General features: G+C 35.6%; 1 protein-coding gene and 1 pseudogene across 2 annotated transcripts in view; both read left to right on the top strand.

Annotated features, from left to right (window-relative positions):
• NT5C2 (5'-nucleotidase, cytosolic II) overlaps window positions 1–22,589 on the top strand; it is a 123,079-nt gene that overhangs the window by 84,898 nt on the left and 15,592 nt on the right. Inside the window, exons 3-5 of one of the 2 annotated variants that reach the window (XM_037805076.1) lie at window positions 17,380–17,497; window positions 18,243–18,338; window positions 18,665–18,688. In XM_037805076.1, coding sequence (XP_037661004.1) covers window positions 17,380–17,497; window positions 18,243–18,338; window positions 18,665–18,688 — 238 coding nt within the window. The remainder of the gene's footprint in view (window positions 1–17,379; window positions 17,498–18,242; window positions 18,339–18,664; window positions 18,689–22,589) is intronic. The other variant, XM_037805077.1, reaches the window with a different exon arrangement.
• LOC119510687 lies at window positions 6,210–13,288 on the top strand (annotated as a pseudogene).

Genomic DNA, 22,589 nt, shown 5'->3' on the forward strand with positions numbered 1-22,589 from the left:
CCCAACATCTTTTTAACTTTTTATTTTTGAAATGATTTTAGACTACAGAAGAGTTGCAAAAATAAGAGTTCTCCTTTTCTCTCTCCGAATGGTAACAATTATAAAAACTAAGGAACTAATATTAGTACAATACTTTTCATTGAAAGACACACTTTTTAAAATTTTTTACCATTTTTTCCCACTAATATCCTTTTTCCACTCCAGGATCCTATCCAGAATCTCACATTGCATTTAGTTGTCATGTCTCCTTAGTCTCCTCCAATCTGTGACAATTCATGACAATTCCTAAGTCTTTCATTGTCTTTCATAATCTTGAAACTTTTGGAGGAGTACTGGTCAGATGTTTTGAAGAACATTCTACAATTTGAGTTTGTCTGATGTTTTCTCATGAATAGATTGAGGTATTCTGCATTTTGGGGAATACCACAGCATTGATGTGACCATCGTGATCATGATAACAGGGGGTATATAATGTTGATATGTTATTACTGATTATGTTAACCTATCAGCCTTATGAAATTATCCACTTTCTCTCTAAGCCTTCAATTCGATCCTTTTTTTTTTTTTTTTTCCTGAGTAGTATTCTATTGTATGGCTATACCATACTTTTATCTATTTACATTTGAGTTGTTTCCAGTTGGGGGCTATAATGAGTAAAACTACTATGAACATTAGTGTGCAAGTCTTTTTATGGACATATATTTTCATTTCTCTTTGTTAAATACATAGGAGTGGAATTGTCAGGTTGTATGTTTACTTTATAAGAAATTGACACATGTTTTTTTCAGAGTGGTGCTACCATTTTAGATACCCTCACCAGCAGGGCATGATGATTTCATTTCTCCACTCCTCACCAACACTTGGTGATTGTTAGTCCTTTTAATTTTAGCCATTCTGGCAAATGTGGGGTATCATCTCAGTGTGAATTTACTTTGTATTTCCCTGGTAACTAGTGATGTTGAAAATTTTCTTGTGCTTATTGGCTGTTCATATTTCTATTGTGGAGTACTTATTCAAATACCTTTTTTTTTTTTCCTAGTGTGGTTGTTTGTCTTTTCATTATTGAGTTGTAGGAGTTCTTTATCTATTCTGAATAATGGTCCTTTGTCAGATATATACTGTGGATATATTGGCCCTACATGTGTGAGTTTGTCTGCTGACATTCTGTTTCATTAATCTAGACAGATGTCACATTGTCTTATTGTATTGTAGATTTATAGTTACTGAAGTCAGATAGTGGAAGTTTTCCAACTTTATTCTGTAGTGATATTTTGTTTTTCATTCCTGATTGTCATTATTTGTACCTTTTTTCCCCTTCTTCTTCAGTCTAGCTAGACGTTTATCAGTTGCACTGATTTCTTCTCAAAGAAGCAGTTTTTGGTTTCAGTGATTTTTTCCCATGTATAATTTTTTTAGATAGTTAAACTATTATATATAATTGATTCTCATTATTCATGGTGGTTATGTTCCATAAAGTCTCTGTTAACACTCAATTAGTGAATACTAAACCACTGCCCCTCGGGAAAATACAGGATTAGGTTCCTGCAAGCATCTGGTCACAACATTCTGTTAATCAATCAGTCAATCCATAACCTTGTTTTATGTGTGGTTCTTAAAGAGATACCTTATATCTTTTGCTTCCTCCTTAAATTTGCATACAGTTATTCCCTAGGATATTCTTTGTTTCACCAGCCTTTTAGAGACTGTCCCCATTTAATTCCCTCGAGAAGCAGTATCATTGCCTTCAGGACAATTTAGAGCAACATTTAAAGAAAGCCTCAGAACATACATTTAAGGAAATTTAATCATAAATTGTGTTGGGGGTCAGGTAATTGGAACTCTTTAAATAAGGGGCTGATTCATTAACGATGAACTCAGGGCCAACAGTACCTCATGCTTCAACAAATCTTATCTAACGTGTTCTCCATAAGGTATGTCATAGCTTGCTTGCACTAAACACTAGATAGCAGTTCAGCACAATGCTTGGGAGCCATTTTAAACAGCAAAATCACCAAGGAAAAGCATGAAAAAGCAAAAAAAAAAAAAAAAGTGGTACTAAACATATTGCAAAAAGGACATTTGTTTACAGTATAAGAGCTGAAACAAGAAGACAGAGCTTCACTTTGTTCAACATCAGCTGGGAATGTGCACATTGGGCCAATCAAGTTTTTTACCATTCTGCACAGTGACTGAAAGCACTGCGAATATGGAATCTTTGAATAATAAGGATTTACTGTATCAGTTTTGTTGATAATTGATAATTGAGTAATCTAGTAATTAGGGAGAACTTAGGGTGGAACAAAAAGGTGGAGAGGGACTAAATGAACAATAGGGCAAGTTGAGGTCAGAGATGGATGCCTATGAGCAAGCTTAACCAGTCCTTTAGAGCTAAGGAGAAACTTGGAGAAGTTTATGGGGAATAAAGCAGCATATTTATTCATTTGCATTGGTTTTAATATTATTAAATTAAGGAAACTGAGATGATGTCTCAGTAATTTTACCATTTCTATGATATTTTAAAACATGTTATGTTCTGGAAATTACTTAAATTTACTTTTTGTCATTCTAGGGAAATGATAATGTGATCTATAACTTTTTTATCAGAGGTTGCCCATTCTATCCAGCATAGTCTTTTTTCTCCCCTTCCCTATGTATATGTGCATTCTCATGTTAACTTATCTTGTTGTATTTCTCTTATCTGTATTGTAGTTTATATTTGTTTTAACAAACAGAAATTGAGACAGAATCATATTCCTTGCCTAGCATTGGTTTAATGTTTTCTTGGTATTCAGTGACCTCTCTGATAAAACATTAATATTTCTGCTTTTGGAATTCTTTTTTACCAAAGATTTAAATTTAAAAGTGATTTAAAAGTAATTGTAAAAATGTTACAACCAGCTGTCATGATAATTGCTGACCATAAAAAAGTAATTATTTATAAAATAATGAAAGTACTTTCAAAATATTCCAAGCATCTTGTATCTTTATACATTGTGTATTTTTATTAGGACCTAAGCAGTAGCCATTTTTATTTCAGAATATAATTTTTAAGTATTGATGGTCTTGCTTCTGTGTTCTAACTCTATTAACACCATCAACATTATTTTATTTTTTCTTATGTTGTTGACCTGACCTTCTTGTCATTGTTATGTGCTGAATGAAATGTGGCACAATACTCTGTCTTTCTTTCCCTGTGTATTTTGACTTTAGAATTTAGGGAATTCAGAAAAGAATTACTGTTTTGTTTTTTTCTTTAATATTTCTCAGTATTTAGCTTAGTATATATTAAGTGCTTGGTAAGTCATAGCTGTTGTAATACTTTTTTTTCCCTATCTTCCTTCATTTTATTTTTTTATATTCATTTTATTGAGATATATTCACATACCATGCAGTCATACAAAACAAATCGTACATTCAGTTGTTCACAGTACCATTACATAGTTGTACATTCATCACCTAAACCAATCCCTGACACCTTCATTAGCACACACACAAAAATAACAAGAATAATAATTAAAGTGAAAAAGAGCAATTGAAGTAAAAAAGAACACTGGGTGCCTTTGTCTGTTTGTTTGTTTGTTTCCTTCCCCTATTTTTCTACTCATCCATCCATAAACTAGGCAAAGAGGAGTGTGGTCCTTATGGCTTTCCCAATCCCATTGTCACCCCTCATAAGCTACATTTTTATACAATCGTCTTCAAGATTCATGGGTTCTGGGTTGTAGTTTGATAGTTTCAGGTATCCACCACCAGCTACCCCAATTCTTTAGAACCTAAAAAGGGTTGTCTGTATTGTGCATAAGAGTGCCCACCAGAGTGACCTCTCGGCTCCTTTTGGAATCTCTCTGCCACTGAAGTTTATTTCATTTCTTTTCACATCCGCCTTTTGGTCAAGAAGATGTTCTCCGTCCCACGATGCCAGGTCTACATTCCTCCCCGGGAGTCATATTCCACATTGCCAGGGAGATTCACTCCCCTGGGTGTCTGATCCCATGTAAAGGGGGGGGGGGGGGCAGTGATTTCACCTCTCAAATTGGCTTAGCTAGAGAGAGAGGGCCACATCTGCGCAATAAAGGGGCATTCGGGAGGAGGCTCTTAGGCACAATTATAGGGAGGCCTAGCCTCTCCTTTGCAGCAACAGTCTTCCCAAGGGCAAATCCTGTGGTAGAGGGCTCAACCCATCAAACCACCAGTCCCCTATGTGTGTGGTCATGTTAGCAACCATCGAGGTGGGGTAGGCCAATACCCCTGCATTCTCCACCAGCTCCTCAAGGGGGCTCTGCATATTTTTTTCCTTTTTTTTTTTTTTTAATTGTATGAAAAATTAAAAAATTTTAAAAAAAGTTTAAAAAACGTACAATAAAAGAACATTTCAAAGAGACCATAACCAGGGAGTAAGAAAAAGACAACTAACCTAAGATAACTACTTTACTTCCAGCATGTTCCTATTCTACCCCAAGAAAGTAACCTAATATAGCAACATTTCTGTGAACTTGTTCCTACTATACCCATCAGAAATTAACAGACCATAGTGTGACTTACTTTTGAGTGATTTACCAGTTTGTCTGCGATTGAATCAAGAATATGAAATTGAAGATTAAAGGAATGTAAAAATAGATGGAGTTTGGTAAGTAAAATGCATTTATTATTCCCCATAGTAATTTTTTTTAGAGCTTTTGACCTTTTTTTCCCCTTAAAACAGAGAATAAGGGAATAAGCTGAGTATTTGAACAGAGAATCTAGGGTGTTTTAGTTTCCTGGCTGCTAAAACAAATACCATGCAATGGGTTGGCTTTAAACAATGGGACTTTATTGGCTTACGGCTTTAAGACTAGACGTTCAAAATCAAAGCGTCATCAAGGAGATGGTTTCTCCCAGAAGACTGTGGTGTTCTGGGACTGGCTGCCAGCAATCTTTGGTCCTTAGCTTTTCTGTGGCCTCCCCTGGCTTCTCTGGGTTCCACTGACTTCTGTGGCTTTCTCCTGTTTATCTGAATTTCATTCTGCCTTTAAAGGACTTCAGTAATAGGATTAAGATCCATCCTGAATCAGCTGGGCCACACTTCCACTGAAGTAACCATATCAAAAGGTCCTATTTACAGTGGGTTCACACCCACAGGAATGATTTAAGTTTAAGAACATGTTTTTCTGGGGGTACATAGCTCCAAGTTATCACATACGGTAAAAGATGAAGAGAAAAAAATTCCTCTCCAGAAAGAGATGATCCTTTCCCAAAAAGAGAAAATTAGGGATATGGTTGATAAAATTATTAATAAAAATAAATTGGAAAACACCCACGAAAAACCAAACAAAATAAAAATATCAATATATTATGAGGGCTCAACCTCAGAAGAGGAGATGTGAAGATGAAAAGTGATATTTGGTACTAGAGTCCAATGAATTGTATCAAGGATCCAATTAGAATAAGCTGGACTACACAGGACCTATGGTGGATAGGTTTGCATAGCTGGGAGAGTCATTGTTTTTAGTGTTGACTTATTGAGCAATAAAATTTACTTTTATGTAGGATTTATACTTTACCTTTTTTTCAAAAAGGAATTTGAGGTGACTCACAAAGTTAAACACATATAAAATAGGCCAAAAGATTAATTTTTTTCTTTTTCTTTTCCAAAAATGTTGTAGTAACCAATTTTAAATGTACAATTCAGTAGTAGTAATTACATTCAAGTGTTGTGCCACCTTGACCACCATCCATTACCAAAACTTTTTCATCATCGTAAATGGGAACTCCGTACTTATTAAGCTTCCCATTTCCCACTTTCCCCCGCCCCTGTTATTCTCTAACCTCCTTGCTGTCTCTATGAATATGCTTATTCTAGATAGTTCATATAAGTGGAATCATACAATATTTGTTCTTTTGTCTCTGGCTTATATCATTCAGCATAATGTTTTTGACATTGATTCGTGTTGTAGCATTATCAGAATTTCATTCCTTTTTTGGCTGAATAATATTCTAGAAGACTACATTTTTTAATAAAAAGAAGCCCATAAGAAATTTTGCTTCCAAATGGATATTATTCGTCATAGTCACTTTATGATGGATTAATTATTCCACTTTCTGTAATTTCTTACATATTTTAGGAATTCTTTTGGAATTGTTTTTGGAGCCAGTTTATAAACTTACAAGAAAACCTGTTTCATTAATTAGACTTTTTTTTTTTTTTTTTTTTTTTTGGCAGACCAACTTGATTTTCCAGTTTATTCGCTGGTTGCTCCAAGTAATTTTTTTTTCCAAAAATGAAATTTGCCCTCTGTTGATGAAAATGTGCCACCAGGGAGGATAGCTAGAACAATGTGCTGTAGCCTCTGAAAGTAATTTTGAAAGAAGAATTTCAAATATCTTTTCAATAGTGGTTGCATTATTGAAATAAGTATATACTACCTCAGAGTGATTATCTTGAATGAGAGAAGGCTTGTTTGGATGACTAAGTTCATGATGGTTTGTTTTTAAAAAGGCATTTTATAGTCACATCTCATAATACACGATGATTGTTTTGTTTTCATTTTGGAATCGGTTTTTTTTTTGTTTCAGTTGTTTTGAAGTAGTGCCTTTAATGAACTTATTTTGAAATAAATCCAATGATCTTTAGTTAAAAATGCTGTTTTCTTTATTAGTTTCTTTTTTTAACTGAACTAAGCTATATATTTTGTAACTATGCTGTTTTATTTTCCTTTGCCCAACACATCACCTTATGTGTTAACCTGGTTTCCTAAGAATATTAATACCTGATTAATACTAAACCAGTACTGTCATACCAAAAGATCATACTTTTGATAGAAGTGGTCTTCTCATCAAGATTCTAAAATTGACAGGCTGGTGTAGTTAAAATATTTCTGAGCAATACTTAATTTGGAAGGCTCTTAGTGCAAGTTATTGCTGATAAAAGACTGTTCTAGTATTACATTGGCCTCTAAATGGGAAGGATATTTAAGCAGTCATTAAAGGATCACCTGAACCTAGTTAGTGAAGTAATCTTTATATATGTATACATGATACTGTGTACACTTGTGCTACTTAAAATATTTTGTGAAAGAGCCAATTTTAAAACTTGCTGATGTGATGAAATTTATTAAATTGGGGAAGAGTAAATTAGGGAGGAAAGATGAATCAAGAACAGAAAACAGCGACAATTGTTAAAGTTGGGTGATGAGTTCAAAGCAACTCATTTAATATTTTCTTTCTTTTACATGTGATTAAAATTGTCCTTAATAAATAAAAAAAATCAAATGGAGGTAACTGACAAAATGCCAATGAAGTGTTTTCTAAGAAGGCATTTAAAGATTTTTTAGTCTTTTCATATTCATTTGAAATATAGTTTTTTCTTTATTATTTTGGCTTTTCTTTCTGCTTTTTTTTAAACCTCAGAATTTCTTACACTCTCTCCCACAGTTAATAAAGTACTATTTCTACAACCATGGAGTGCTTTTGAGGTAGCCCTAAAATGTTTGGAAAGAATTTAACAAGAAATCATACTCCAGTGCATTATCTTTATTTGTGGCATGAGAGCCTTTGTATTAGCTGAGATAAACACCTCAGGACTATTATTTTTATATATATATTTTAATATTATGTATAAACTATATATTATATATTTTAGGTATAGATATTATTTTTAGGCAGTCCTTTTATATATATGAGTCTGCACTTAGTTTCCTGGCTTCAGTTCCCTTTATGTCAATTCTGTATCCCAGTTAAGATTTTTACTGATTTTAAATTGATATTTTTGAATTACAGTAATATGTATTTTGTTCCTACATCATTAGGAAATTTAAAAAATTGCTTAATAAAACCCAATTTCATCTCTTCCTTTACATGGTAAGTGATAGAAATAATCAGTTACTAGTGTGTTTCCATTGCCAGTCATAAAAGCATTCAAATGTAAACCAGATAATTTTTGTAAATAAATACCATGTAATATTTATTAATTGCATCAGTAAAATTACTGAAATGAATCTTGTTTTTTTAATATCATAGGTTATTTTCAACATGGCTAAACTTGTTTTCAGAAACTTATGTGGAAGTATCTAGAGGCTAGAGTTTGCACACTGATGGCCCATGGGCCCAAGTTAGACCACAGATCATAGGTTAGCTTAGATAGTGCTTTTGTTTTGTTTTGATTTTAATTTTAAAAGTTGAGTCAGCATTTAAAAATTGGGAGATGATGAGTAAAAATCTAGGCCAGTTGTTAGCAAACAATTGGCAACATTTAGCTCTTATTCCCAAAGGAAAATTATCAGCTAGAGCTGAGTAGCTACTTCCCCTTTTTTAGGTAAGATGTGCACCCTGACTTAGGCCACTTCCCAAATTAATTGAGTTGGCTGACAGTTGACTTAGATGTTTGGGACATATTAGCTGAATATGAGCCTCAGAAAGTTTGTCAGGAAAACTTTATAATACCTTGAGATATTGATTATAAAAATGAGTTATCTGGGCTCTGTCCCTGCTCCCCGCTTGGGCTGAGGCACCGCAGTGCACCCTCTCTGTGGCGGAGGACGAGTAAGACGAGGAGGAACAGGAGGGAGGCAGGAGGAGGAGTTGCCTGAGAGAAGGAATGGGTGTGGCAGTAGTGCCCAAGTTGCTGCCACTGCAGGAAAATGGCTCCAAAGGTTAAGTGCAGCTGGAAAAATACATAGATGCAGCATTGCAGCCTTTCCAGATGTTTGGGGATAATATTCCACAGAGAAATTGATCCCCCTGGTTTAGGTAACCAGTCATAATGAAGAAAATTAGTCTTAAAACCTCCCGGAAATCTTTTAACTTACATAAAAGTAAAGATGAAACTGATTTCATGGTAATTCAACAACAATCACTAGTCAATAATTTCGGAAAAGATGATTCCTTATTTGGTAGCTGCTACTGTAAAGATATGGCCAGCTGTGATATCAGCAGTGAAGATGAAAGAGGTAGAAAAGTAGATCAGAAAGTGAAAGCCCCATGGGTATGTGAAAAAGGTGGCTTTCTGCAAAACAGAAACAGAAAGGTAAGGGCAGCACCCTCTGGGAGCTCTGCTGATGAGACACTCTTAGCACCAATCATCTTTAAAGATGGGAGCTCTCAAAGGCCCATTTGGTCTACTTCCCCCTGAAATTATCACTACAGTTGGATCCTGTGGCCTCGTCAACCAACAAACTCTGAGGAGATGTGCATCAAAATGGAGTTGAGGGTCAAAGCCTTGGTTCATTTTTCCAATCCAAGTCCAGCACTGAATGGTGTTCACAAGGATTTCCAAGCTCTTCAGTATGAAGCAATTTGCCCAGAACAAAGTACGTCCTTAAAGAGTTTGGAATCTCAGAATGGAGACTTGCATCTTTACCTTGATGAACATGTGCTTGTAGTTACTGGACTTATGCCTCAGGACTACATTCAGTATACTGTGGCTTTAGAAGAGGGAATGTACCCTTTGAAAGTGTCAGTTCTTCTCCCATGGATGTTTCTGCAGTTCCTTCTCAAGTGGGAGGGAACTCTTTGCCTGACATTGGTCAAGTAGACCATTACCTAGTCACTGCCCCAGAGACCCCTGTGGACCAGCCTGTGAGTGGCTTGTTGATTGGCACCACAGGCGTCATGTTGCAGAGTGGAGAATCACAATGATGTCCCTCCTTCCATTCTTACCACTGCTACCTCCATTGCAGAATAATCAAGTCCAAAGGAACTTCAGTGGACTCACTAGCATGAATGCTCATGTGTCTGAAAATGTGTGGTGTCATTTGAATTTTGAGCCTAACTCTGCTCTTGGGACTGCAAGAAATTTATGACTGTGCAAAGTAGTCATCCTATTGTTGTGATAGGCCTTACAGAGGATCTGAAAAAGCAAGGTGCAAAGAATGCACCCGCATAAACCATGATAAATCTGACAGGGTAAGTGGCAGATTCAGGCAGTCGAGACCTTGAATAACAAAGAGCTCCACTTCCAGAGTCCCTGACTGAATGTTTAATTAGATCAACTAAAGAAGTATGTCCTTCCACATCTGATTGTTTATAAAAGCTACACCTTAGACCAATCACATTCTGGGAGGCAGAAGGGAATCTAGCAAATGTGCCAGATGGTTCTTTTCTCATTCTCAGTTCTGATGACCATTATCTTTTAAGTTTGAGCTTTTGCTTACATGGCTAAATATTTCACAGCAGAATAGAACACTCAAATGGTAGGTGTAGCTTTTATGAACAATCAGATGTGGAAGGACATACTTCTTTAGTTGATCTAATTAAACATTCAGTCAGGGACTCTGGAAGTGGAGCTCTTTGTTATTCAAGGTCTCGGCTGCCTGAATCTGCCACTTACCCTGTCAGATTTATCACGGTTTATGCGGGTGCATTCTTTGCAGTACCTGTGTTGTTTTGTTGTATGTCATTATAGCAAGATAGATTTAAGTCAAAAACTGCCTTTGCCAAACAAAATGGAGGATTATTTAAAGGAGAGGCACTACTGAAAGACTTTGAGAGCCCTGCATCTTGCACTTTGGGAACAAGTCTGGGTTTATTTTGGTTCTTTAAAAAGAGAAGTCTTGAGGTTTCAGAAGTGTTAATTGTCTTTCATCAGTGGGCAAAATAATCACAGTGTGAATTATCAGATTCTCCCTTAATCCCCCCAAGTCCTTTGCGGCTATCCACTGTTTTTAGGCATTAAAAGCACATTTCATGTGTATTATTCAACCCTAAGGAAAGTTGAATTAAACGTAATAGAATGAAATGTCTTTGTTATGTCTCTTTAAATGGCCCATTTTCAAAAGACAATGCTGGAGAAACATACCCCTGTGATAAAATACAGAACTTATGTATACACTGAAAATTATTTTTTTACTCATATTTTAGAAAGATTTATTTAGAATATATGAATTGATATAATTTTGGGTAAGGAAAAGCAGATCTGCAACATACTTTTACAACCCATCCTTTTCTAAATTATTTTTAAGGCTCTGTTAATTTTTTTGGTTGTGAAAGTTGAATTTTTCTGTTGCCTTCATTTTTCATCTTGTGGTTTGTCTATTTTTTTAATGGCCTTACATTAAAAAATCTTAAAGAAATGTATGCCACCTATTTAGAAGTTGTTGCCTTTTATGTCAGTAAAGTCTGGTACAAATTGACAAAGCATATACAGACCTATAGAACGAGAACTATTATTAAATATTAGATGATCATAGTTTTCTGTGATGCCAGTTTTTTTGTTAACTGTAGTTTTACCTTTTGTGAAATGCTTTATCTGTGATTTCTTTAGCTTAGTCAACATTTTCTTGGGTAAAACTTGATTGTACAACTAATTTTTATAAATGGACTGGATTCTCATGCAGCATTAAAGTTAAGATTTTTTTCTCATAAAAAATGAGTTATTTGTCTAAGCTTGTATAAATCATACATGGTTTTAAAGATTTCCTGGGCTATGTTAATTGACCCCTTTTCTGTCCTTTTTATACCTCCTTTGTCACATTGTTATTGATCTTCTAAAATTTATTATTAATATCTAATTGTATACCTCTTTGGTGCTCCATAAGGTATGAGCTCTCTTAGGGCAAGGAACATGAGTTATTTGGGTTTTGTTCTCAGCATCTAAGTACCTGCTATGCAGTAGGCATCCAAATATACGTTAAACTAAGCTCCTCTAACTTTGGTATATGCATTTGAGTGCTGTCATCTGTTCATATTTTTTGAAAAAAATTTATACATTAGTTATTTCATTTTTTTAAATGATAAGCAGCTCATTTGATAAAAGAGGATTTTAAAAGGTTTCCAGTTTTTAAAAAGTGAAAACAGTACTGAAAATACAAGTTCCTAGCAGTGTATAGGTTCCCAGAGGGTTAAAAATTGAGTTGGGTAATATTTTTTTCATTTTACTTAAAAATAAACATTTTCTAATACACTTGGTATTTCTTTAAAACAAATAAATCTCTTAATTACCATACAAGTTTGCTTTTGCAGTGAACTGACATAGGTGATCTTTGAAACTCCACCCATTTATTTTACTTATTTATACATCTAGCCATTTTGGAGTTTATTTTATATTACTAAAAGTGCTGCATGGGATCTAGCTTTTAAAAGTAAGTTAAAATAGAGATAATTTTTAGTTTTGTAGATCACTTATGATCTCTCAGGTTAGAGATAAAATTATTGCTCATGCCTATGTTATTGCATTAGGGTTTTCAAAGTTTTGAAAAGTGGAAGAAGTGCTCTGATATTTTTATATCACAATTTGAAAGATTTTATTTAAAATTTTCTTAATTAAAAATGTAAATTATTACCTTAGCTAAGTCTTATAGAACCAACATTATGTGGTCTGATAACCATATAATTAGAGAACTTTGATGTTGATCACATTTGTAGCATAAAAATGAATGACTATTGGGTGGTGGCTGGGTTGGGTTTTTGTTTTTCTTAATGATTGTTGGTGATGGTTTTCCCTACTTGTAATGCTTTTAGACATTACATTTGATCACTTCTTCTCTTCTGTTGAGCATCAACTCTTTTTCACAAAAAGTTTCAAAAGCTGGAGTCCAACCACATGTTTTCAGAAACCTAAATGTTGCTGGGGGAACTGACTTCCTATGAAGTTAATACATAATGAATATATTATAAGCATCAATTTGTTTAAAGAATGTATGTATCATCAGCTCAGTTCTAGTAATTTACTAGACTAGGTAGTTTCTTTAACTTTACAAAGTAGAATATTGTAACTCTGTTTACTGCCCACCCATAGAATCAAAATAAAATGTTTTGTTTCTATTCAAATTTACACATGTGGTTAGAGTTTAGCAGCAGGAAGTTGGTTTTAGTCTGTATCAAGATGACAAATTTAGGTGTTGGAAGGGTACAGAAATGTAGGTGGTTAGATATTGGTAGACTCAGCTTAAATGGTACTTAAAAGCAAGATGAGACTGCTCTGGTTTATTCTTGTATCCTTTAGTCTATTTCACTAGCTAGAGTTCAGTTTTAAACACTGAAGTTGCATTCAATTTCCATCATATAAAAACCTGAAATGTGCTAGAGAAAACAAACTAAGACAAATTAGGTTTATTTTGTCTTTTGACTTCACGTTTCAGAATCAGATGGCTTGTATTCCAACATTGTGCCAGAAAAGTAAATACACAGTACTTGAGCTTTTCTTCAAAACCATTGTTTAATTATTGCCAATTAGGCTACTTTTAGTGATGGTCAGAGGCTTCTAAATAGGAGGGTAGTAACTCCTGTAAATACCAATTTCCAAATTGTGTCTCTCTTTTCCAGCCCATCACAACAGTTTTAAAATCAGCTGTTGCTTTTGTTTTTGTTTTGTTATGTTGCTTTTTGTTTTTTGTTTTTTCTTTTTTTTTTTTTTCTAACAGGAGCCAGTGTAACTCCTTCAAGACTGGAGTGACACACTCTGCAATCTGCACCTGCCTCATGTGAGTCCTCATTTTGGCAGCAGCACTCTGCTAGGCTGGAACCTCTGAGGAGGTTTGCCCTTTCTTTTTCAGAAATCAATAAACTGCTACACAGTGTTGTATTGGTGGCAAAGGTAAAAAACAAAACTACATGAGAGTTGCAAACTTCCCTGCAGAAAGTTTTCAACTCAATCCAAAAGGACTTTCTCCTCTAACGTAGATCCTATCTTGTATGAATAAACAGCATCTGCTCAAAAGATGAAAGAGCCCATAACTTGCATCCCCACAGCATTCAGTTGAAATTTTTTGAAGAGCTGTTTTTCCCTTGCAGATTATGGAGCATAGAATATCTTTGAATGTTCTCAGTAGCTTCAGCTTTCAAAGCTTTGGTTGTTCTCTTTATGGTCTACTTACGTAACCTGAGAACACTGTGTGCTGCCCTACTGGCTGAAGCAGTCCTCTGTTTCTGGACTCGAGCCCTTAAAATAACTTCTTCCTTTGTCTTTGGAGATTGGGTAAATTGGGATAAGCCTGAGGACCTTCTCAAAGAAGAAATAAACAGTGAATGTGTGATGATTATGTTTACTGTGATGCTGTTGGCTAGGTTTTGGAACCACAGAAAGTTAATTGTAGGAGTTGAATTTGAAAATGTCCGTCATTTACTTACCAGGGTTCTGTGAGAGAAATTGAAATTAGAGTCTTTACAGCTGTAGAGAGGCTCTGTAGTCTGAGGTGATACATACAAATGGTTCCTTACAAACATCTGAGGCTGTCTTTGAAAGACCTGGTAGATAAAAAGGAATTTTACTTTTTGTTTTTCTTTAAGAAATGGTAGTTCTTCGTAAGTTTCAGGAATAGTCATTTTTGCCACCAGGTCAGAAAAAATGAGTACTCCCAAGGGACACTTAGAATAAAATATCTAAGCTTGTGCTCTGTACAGCTACAGTCCTGCTTCTCCAGCCCTGGTTGTACTATATAGTTCTCTAGCAGATGATATAATGACTTGGGAGTTCGTGTTACTAAAATGATAATCTGGGAAGCTTATAAGAAAATGTCAATAGCTTGTAGGTCTTAAGGTTAATATAGAGCTTGGTGAAATAGTGTTGTCAAATGGAACTTGGACTCTCTTTGCCAAGTCTATTCCCATCTGACTAGAGTGGTTTATTTTGGACTAGTTGAAAGAAATTGCAGGAAAAGTAGTGTGTTTTAACATACAAGCTTAAATTTTGATGACCGATGTAATCTAGAGATTCATTTTTAACAGTCATAGTATACCTCACCACAAAAAGCTTTGGATAAAACTCAGACCTAAATTCTGGTTTCAGTTGATTTTTGTATGTGCCATATAACTTTGGGTAAGCAAATGGGGAAAATACATTGTATTTTTAGGAAGTACCCAGAACTCATTGAGAGAAAGGAAATTTAAGATATTTATTACTGTTGATGGAATTTCTAGAAAGTCATCTCAGTTGAACATGTGGGAAGTTCTGCCCTTGTGAATAATAAACACACAATGGAAAGTGTATAGTGTTTTATTTTCTGCTAATCTGGGATTGGTATTGAAAAACAATGGGAATTTGAGACTTTTTCCCCTGAATTTTTTTTCACTAAAAACTCTGAATAAATTAATTTGGGTCTCAATAAAAATTGTCTCTGTATAGACATAGGTTTTAATCACCAAACTGTATCTATCATCGCTCTATAATTACCTGGTTCTCTAACCAGGGAAATTGCTGATTTAGGGGATAAGTCTGGGTGCAGTGATTAGAGTTTGTTTTTTTTCCCCCGTTTTTAAGGCATGTGGAGCACATTATCCTTCTGAAAAATTAATAATTGAAAATGTTTTCTATGGCGTAAATCATATAAGAATGTACATCAATTGATTATCCAGTTTACTTAGTTACAAAGTAATTTAGTTTCATTAAACATTGTTTGAAATAAGTGGGACTTTGGTACAACTGAGAAGTAATTTTTGTTTTATGGAAATTTTGTTAAAACGAGATTTACTTGTAATTGGGGTGGGAGCATGGGAGGTGTGAGAGAAGTTATTTTGTATTTTCAAAATAACTCAAATTTACATCAATGGATACCATGCTTTCCTGGATTTATGATTAATAGACGAGCTCTTAGCATGTATGAATATATAGAACTTCCTTTACCATCATGTATATTATCTAGATTTAGAATTCCATACTTAAGGCTAGAAAAAGTTTTGCTTACTGGGGGTTGGGGGGGAGGATGGGATTCACTCAGTTGAGAGGATCAAAAAAAGTATAGTTTGTCAGTTGGGTTAGCATTCGCATTAATTTATTATTATCCCTGAAATAAAAGAATCGAATACAGTTTTTCATGGCATGCTTCTGAAAAGATGAGACACAGCATCTCAATCTAAAGGACCTTAAAAATTTTAGACTTTTATTTTTTGTATATGACAAATTTTTATAAAAGGATTTTTAAAGCCCAGCATGCTTTAGAAATTTTCAGTTTAATTTTTTAAAAATAGATAAATACATCCACATATTACAGATTTTAAAGGTTCAGAGGTACATGAAAGTCTCCTTCCTTCTCCTGTCTTTTAGTCACTCAGTATTACCGGTTTCTTTTATGTATTTCCAGAAATATTGTTATGCATTGCTTTTGGAGAGGGAAAGTACAAACTTATTAAAATATTAGCACTGATTTAGATAGGCTGACTAATTGCAATGAAAAATCAATTTGAGCCATAGGCTAAAAAATGTTAATAGCAGATGGAAGAACTATAATAATAATATAGTAATAATAATTGCATTATAATGCTACAAGAATAGAATAGAATACTTTTGCTTCATTTGGCATTTTGCAAGATCTTTTTATTTTATTTTGTTATTTTAAAAAAATGCTTACCTACTCCTAGGGACTGATGGAAGGATGCATGCCTAAATACTTCATTTGGAGGAAACCTCTTTAAAAGAACATTTTCTTTATTCTGAACTACACTGATAACTCTAAAAAGATTTTTTGTTGTGGAAAATTTCAGACATTTACAATAGTAGACAAATAGTAAAGTGAACCTCATATTCCTAAGCCCATGTTATTTCAGTCTGCTTCTGTGACAGATAAGGAAAGAGGTATATAAGTTACGCACACACTTGGACATTGCCACCATGCCATAATCATGTCTAATAAAATGAGTCATAATTCTTTAATATTTCATTCCCAGTTCACATCTGTATTTCCTTAATTGTCTCAGACATGTCTTTTTATGGTTGATTTGCAATAACTTTTATTTATTTTTTTAACTATTGAAAAATTAAAAAACAAAAAATACTTCAAATAAAACAAAAGAATAAGAAAAACAAATAACCTAAAATAACTACATTGCCTCCAAGATGCAATAATAACTTTTAAAGTGCAATTTTGATGGCTGTAACATTGTTAGGGTTGATTAAAAAACAAGTTATCCTAACAAGTAGAATTAAATCCGTATGGATGGAAAAATGAATATAAAGCAACTACCAAATCAAATAAGAATTCCACAAAGGGAAAAGGGACTTGAAAAAAGGCTTATTTTGAAGGATTCTTACATCAGTTACATACATCAGTGGAGCATTGAGCATATAGAAACCTCTCACCTAGTTTTCTGTTTACTTACATTCTCGTGGTTATTATCAAAGCTGTGCATATTAGGTTGTTTTTTTCTGCCTTTAGATTCTGTGAATGAAAGAGTAGACAAAGGAAAAAAAAAGGTTTAGAATAGTTTTCCTAAGAATGAAGTAACTACTCCAAAATGTTTGATAATTCATTTTGTTGTTGCTAGTCCTGCTATAATTTGACCTATTTTAATAGTCTAACAATTATGTTCTGTAATTACTCTGGGCAGTGTAGAACATTAGCTCTTGAGGGAGAAGAAAAATAGTAGATTTAGGAGGAGGGAGGAATTTGGAAATAGTAGATATTCATTCAGTCGCCTTCTATTTTAATTGGCTCTTCTTTTACGCTGACTAATGAGAACCTCCTCTTTGTGCAGTATACAAGTCCCCAGAGTATGAGTCCCTGGGCTTTGAACTCACTGTGGAGAGATTAGTTTCTATTGGCTATCCCCAGGAGCTACTCAGCTTTGCTTATGATTCTACATTCCCTACCAGGTAATTTTTCAAGATAATTTTGAATTAAGACCTCTCTCCCCCATGCCAAAATTTTCTAATTTTCTAATTGGAAACTTATCCCTTGTGCTGCCCCCCATGCACTCTCTCCCTCTCCTTCTCCCTCTCCCTCTCTCTCTCTCTCTATATATATATATATGTATATATATATATATATATATATGTATGTATCAGAAGGTTGGTGTTGGTTCTAAAACTACCATGGGATTTTTCATGTACACCAAATCATTTGTGTTCTTCAGTTTAGCTGCTGTTGCTATTGAAGAAGACCCACTTACAGAGAAAGAAAAGGGATCATAAAAACTGCTGATGGGTAGTAATCACAGCTGCTGCTACATTTGGCTGTTGGAGAGCAGTTACATGTTTTCCTAATACCCTTAACTTGTTAGTTAAGAATCTTCTTGGCAGTTTGCATTTCTGGATTTGAGATTTGAGAGGGAAGATTGAAGATTAAGAAAAGTTATATTTATTTGAGATGCCATCATATATGTCCTGAATATAACATTGAATAGAGGGAATTATAAGCCAGCTCAGTAGCCCAAGGAAATTAAAAGACACTGATTTAGAAAGGTACCAGCTGTATTAACAGGGATTATAGTTTAAAACCTTGTGAATGTTTATTTGGACAGAGAAAATATAAGGTTGGTTCATAGTGATGAAATAGTACTATATGAGATTATTGCCTCTGTTACTTTGCATTATCAGTGATGTCTCCATTTTCTCATAGGGGGCTTGTCTTTGACACATTATATGGAAATCTTTTGAAAGTCGATGCCTATGGAAACCTCTTGGTCTGTGCACATGGATTTAACTTCATAAGGGGGTACGTACAAAGAATTATCGGCCTCTTTCTAGTGTTCTTCCAGTCAAGCAATATGAAGTTGACATTGTCTCCCCTGAAGTAATATACTTTCCTATTTCCTCCACCATTAACAAGCAAATTCCTTTATATAAGGATAATTAAAATGTATTAGGCAGTTAGAACCCAAACTGACATAAGTATAGTGAGCAATTACATTTTGTTTAAATTAAGTGCCTTCTAATTATAGAGCACCTAGCAAAGCTGATCTTGAAACTTGCCAAAAAAGAACTCAGTAACTTTGACTAATTTGAAATTCTAAGATTTTAATTTTCTCCCTTTTAATACAGTTCTCCGCTAGCTGCTCAAAAGAGGTATGTACATAAAAGTGCTTTGAAATTTTTAAAACTGCAGCAATTTAAATGTGAGATTACTAACAGTTAATAATTTTTTATATTCTAATAAAAATATATAAAACCATCAGATATTTGATTGTATAATTAGATTTTTTAAACCATATGGTTAAATATGAATACAGGATGGATAGATAGAAGAAGAAAGAAAAGAGAAAAAAAAATGATACAATGAATGTGGCAAAATGTTAAAATTGGTGGATCTGGGTATCTAAGGGGGTTGGGGTATGTTGGAGTTCTCTGTATGGGGCATGTATTATTTTTGTAACTGTCCTTAAATTTGAAGTATTTCAAAATTAAAAAGTTTTAAAAAATTAATACAGGTTATAATATTTAAAACAAGGATCAGCTTTATTTTCATTATCAAGATATATCTATAATTGTCATTAATTTGGACTTTTCATCCTAGTAAACATCAGACAAAATTAGTATCTAGTATATTTTTTGTGAAACTTCCCATTTCTTTAAAAATCACAGTACTACAATTTGTAGAGGAGGAGGTTCAAAGGCTTAGAGAGATTGGAATGTTAGAGTGGATTTATCATGTTAGACCTGCTCACACACCCCTGGAATGTCCAGAGGACACACCTTTTACCAGGACTGTGAGGAATAAATTTGTGAGACTAGCTCCGTCATCCCTGAAGAGCTCTGTAGTTGCCCTTCTCTGTAGGTCAGATATTACTGTAGGAACTGCTGTCACTGAGCTGGAATCCTTAAACAAATGGGGATAATCGGATTCCGAGTCTCCAGAAGCCATGTGGCAGCAATTAGTCATCAAAGACAAGGTGGACATGGCTACCATAATGGAAAACAGGCTCAAGGCAGCAGTCAAAATAATCTATCAGAGACTTATGGCATTGGCTAGTAGATCATGGAGTACCTAGTAGTAAAATAGATGGGCAGTCTACTAAATTCTTGTTTGCTCTGTATAAGAAGAATTCTCGGTCAAGTGAACAAAAGTCTACCTTGAATTACAAAAACAGAGAGTCACAGGCCCTTAATCATTTCCCAGATTTGAGACAGTTTACAGACCCAGAGCCTCTTGAATGAGGGGAAGGCCAGGTACCCTTGGGGAAGGACTCTGTTATGCTGCCAAAAATTTAACTGTTAATCTTCCTTCCAGACTTCCCCAGGGGAACCTACAGTCTTTTACCAGGGTAACTGTGCATTGGGGAAAAGGAAATGATCAGATATTTTGGGGATTATTAGACACTGGTTCAGAAGTGACATTAATTCCAGGAGACCCAAAACATCACTCTGGTCCACCAGAGTTGGGGCTTATGGAGGTCAGATGATCGATGGGATTTTAGCTCAGGTCTGTCTCAGAGTGAGTCCAGTGGGTCCCTGGACCCATTCTGTGGTTATTTCCCCAGTGCCAGAATGCGTAGTTGAAATAGATATACTTAGCAACTGGCAGAATTCTCACATTGGTTCACTGACTCATGGAGTGAGGGCTATTATGGTGGGAAAGGCCAAGTGGAAGCCACTAGAACTGCCCCTGCCTAGCAAAATAGGAAACCAGAAGCAATACTGGATTCCTGGAGGGATTGCAGAAATTAATGAAGGATGCAGGGGTGGTGATTCCCACCACATCCCCATTCAACTCTCCTATTTGGCCTGTGCAGAAAACAGATGGGTCTTGGAGGATGACAGTAGATTATCATAAGCATAACCAGGTGGTGACTCCAATTGCAACTGCTATTCCAGATGTGGTATCATTGCTTGAGCAAATCAACACATTCCCTAGTACCTGGTATGCAGCTATCGATCTGGCAAATGCTCTTTTCTCAGTAGCTTTCAGTAAGGACCACCAGAAACAGTTTGCATTCAGCTGGCAACGCCAGCAGTTTACATTCACTGTGCTATCTCAGGGTTATATCAACTCTCCAGCCCTATGTCATAACACTGTCCACAGGTATCTTGATCATTTCTCCCTCCCACAAGACATCACACTGGTCCATTATATTGATGATACGTTGATAGGACCTAATGAGCAAGAAGTAGCAACTACTATAGATTTGGTGGTAAGGTATTTATGTGTCAGAGGATGGGAGATAAATCCAACAAAAATACAGGGGCCTTCCACCTCAGTAAAATTTCTAGGTGTCCAGTGGAGTGGGACGTGTCGAGATATCCCTTCTAAGGTAAAGGACAGGCTGTTCTATCTGGCCCCTCCTACGACCAAAAAAAGAGGCACAACCCCTAGTTGGCCTCTTTGGGTTTTGGAGACAACATATTCCTCATTTGGGTGTGCTACACCTGCCCATTTACCAAGTGACCAGAAAAGCTTCTACTTTGAGTGGGGGCCGGAACAAGATGAGGTTCTGCAACAGGTCCAGGTTGCTGTGCAAGCTGCTCTGCCACTTGGACCATATGATCCAGCTGATCCAGTGGTTCTGGAAGTGTCAGTGGCAAATGGAAATGCTGTTTGGAGCCTTTGGCAGGCTCCGATAGGAGAATCACAATGTAGGCCCTTAGGATTTGGAGTAAATTCTTACCATCTTCTGCAGATAACTACTCTCCATTTGAAAAACAGCTTTTGGCCTGCTGTTGGGCCTTAGAGAAAGAATGCTTAACCATGGGCCACCACGTTGCCATGAGACCTGAGTTACCTATCATGAGCTGGGTGTTGTCCGACCCGCCAAGCCATAAAGTTGGGCGTGCATAGCAGCACTCCATTATAAAAGGGAAATGGTATTGTGCCGGTTTGAATGTATTATGTCCCCCAAAACACCATTATCTTTGATGTAATCTTGTGTGGGCAGACTTAGTGTTGATTAGATTGTAATTCTTTGAGTGTTTCCATGGAGATGCAACCCACCCAACTATGGTTGATGACTCTAGATGATTTCCATGGAGGTGTGACCCCACCCATTCAGTGTGGGACTTGATTAGTTTACTAGGGCACTATATAAGCTCAGGCAGAAGGATCGAGCTTGATACAGCCAAGAGGGACATTTTGAGGAATGCATGGAAGCTGAGAGAGTAGCTGCAGATGAGAGACAGTTTGAAGACAGCCGTTGAAAGCAGACTCTTGCTCTGGAGAAGCTAAGAGAGGACAGACACCCCAAGAGCAATTGAGTGACATTTTTGAGGAACTGCAGCCTAGAGAGGAATGTCCTGGGAGAAAGCCATTTTGAACCCAGAACTTTGGAGCAGACGCCAGCCATGTGCCTTCCCAGCTAACAGAGGTTTTCCGAACACCATTGGCCATCCTCCAGTGAAGGTTCCCGATTGCTGATGGCCTTAAGACTGTAACTGTGTAACCAAATAAAGCCCCTTTTATAAAAGCCAAAAAAAAAAAAAAAAAAAAAAACACAGTACTACAATTTGACAATTTCTATAGTTGTGACTTTACAATTATACATTTTCTCTACTGTTTTACTACCTCCTTTACTACTGAGATTATATTAGGGTTAGAAGAACAAGTCTTAAAACCACGCCAGTCTCATGTAACTTTTTCATATAATATTCATTTTCAGTGGCAAAGTACTAAAATGCAGTCATTATATTGAAATTAGTTTATAAACAGTGTCTTTTTTTGTTAAATACCCTTTGTGATAAGAAGCAAAACAATGAAACTGCATCAGACCATCCTTTAAATCTGGCTGACAGCAATGCCTTACTTGGAATTGAAGCATCTGATACAAGACCCTCCAGCTGGCATGACTGACATTATACAAGCCCCAGAGGTGCCCGTGTATTCATAATGAGAGCAGTGGGTAGTAAACAGCCACCCTGACACATCTGCAGGCTACTGGGTATATCCACCCTTCTTTCACTCTTCCTCTCATGAAGGGTTTGTTCAAGAGCCGTGAATATTAGGAGGTAGGATTTTGAAAGTGAGTGATTACAAGTAGTA

Source organism: Choloepus didactylus, chromosome 15, assembly GCF_015220235.1.
Source record: "Choloepus didactylus isolate mChoDid1 chromosome 15, mChoDid1.pri, whole genome shotgun sequence".
Lineage (NCBI taxonomy): Eukaryota > Metazoa > Chordata > Mammalia > Pilosa > Megalonychidae > Choloepus > Choloepus didactylus.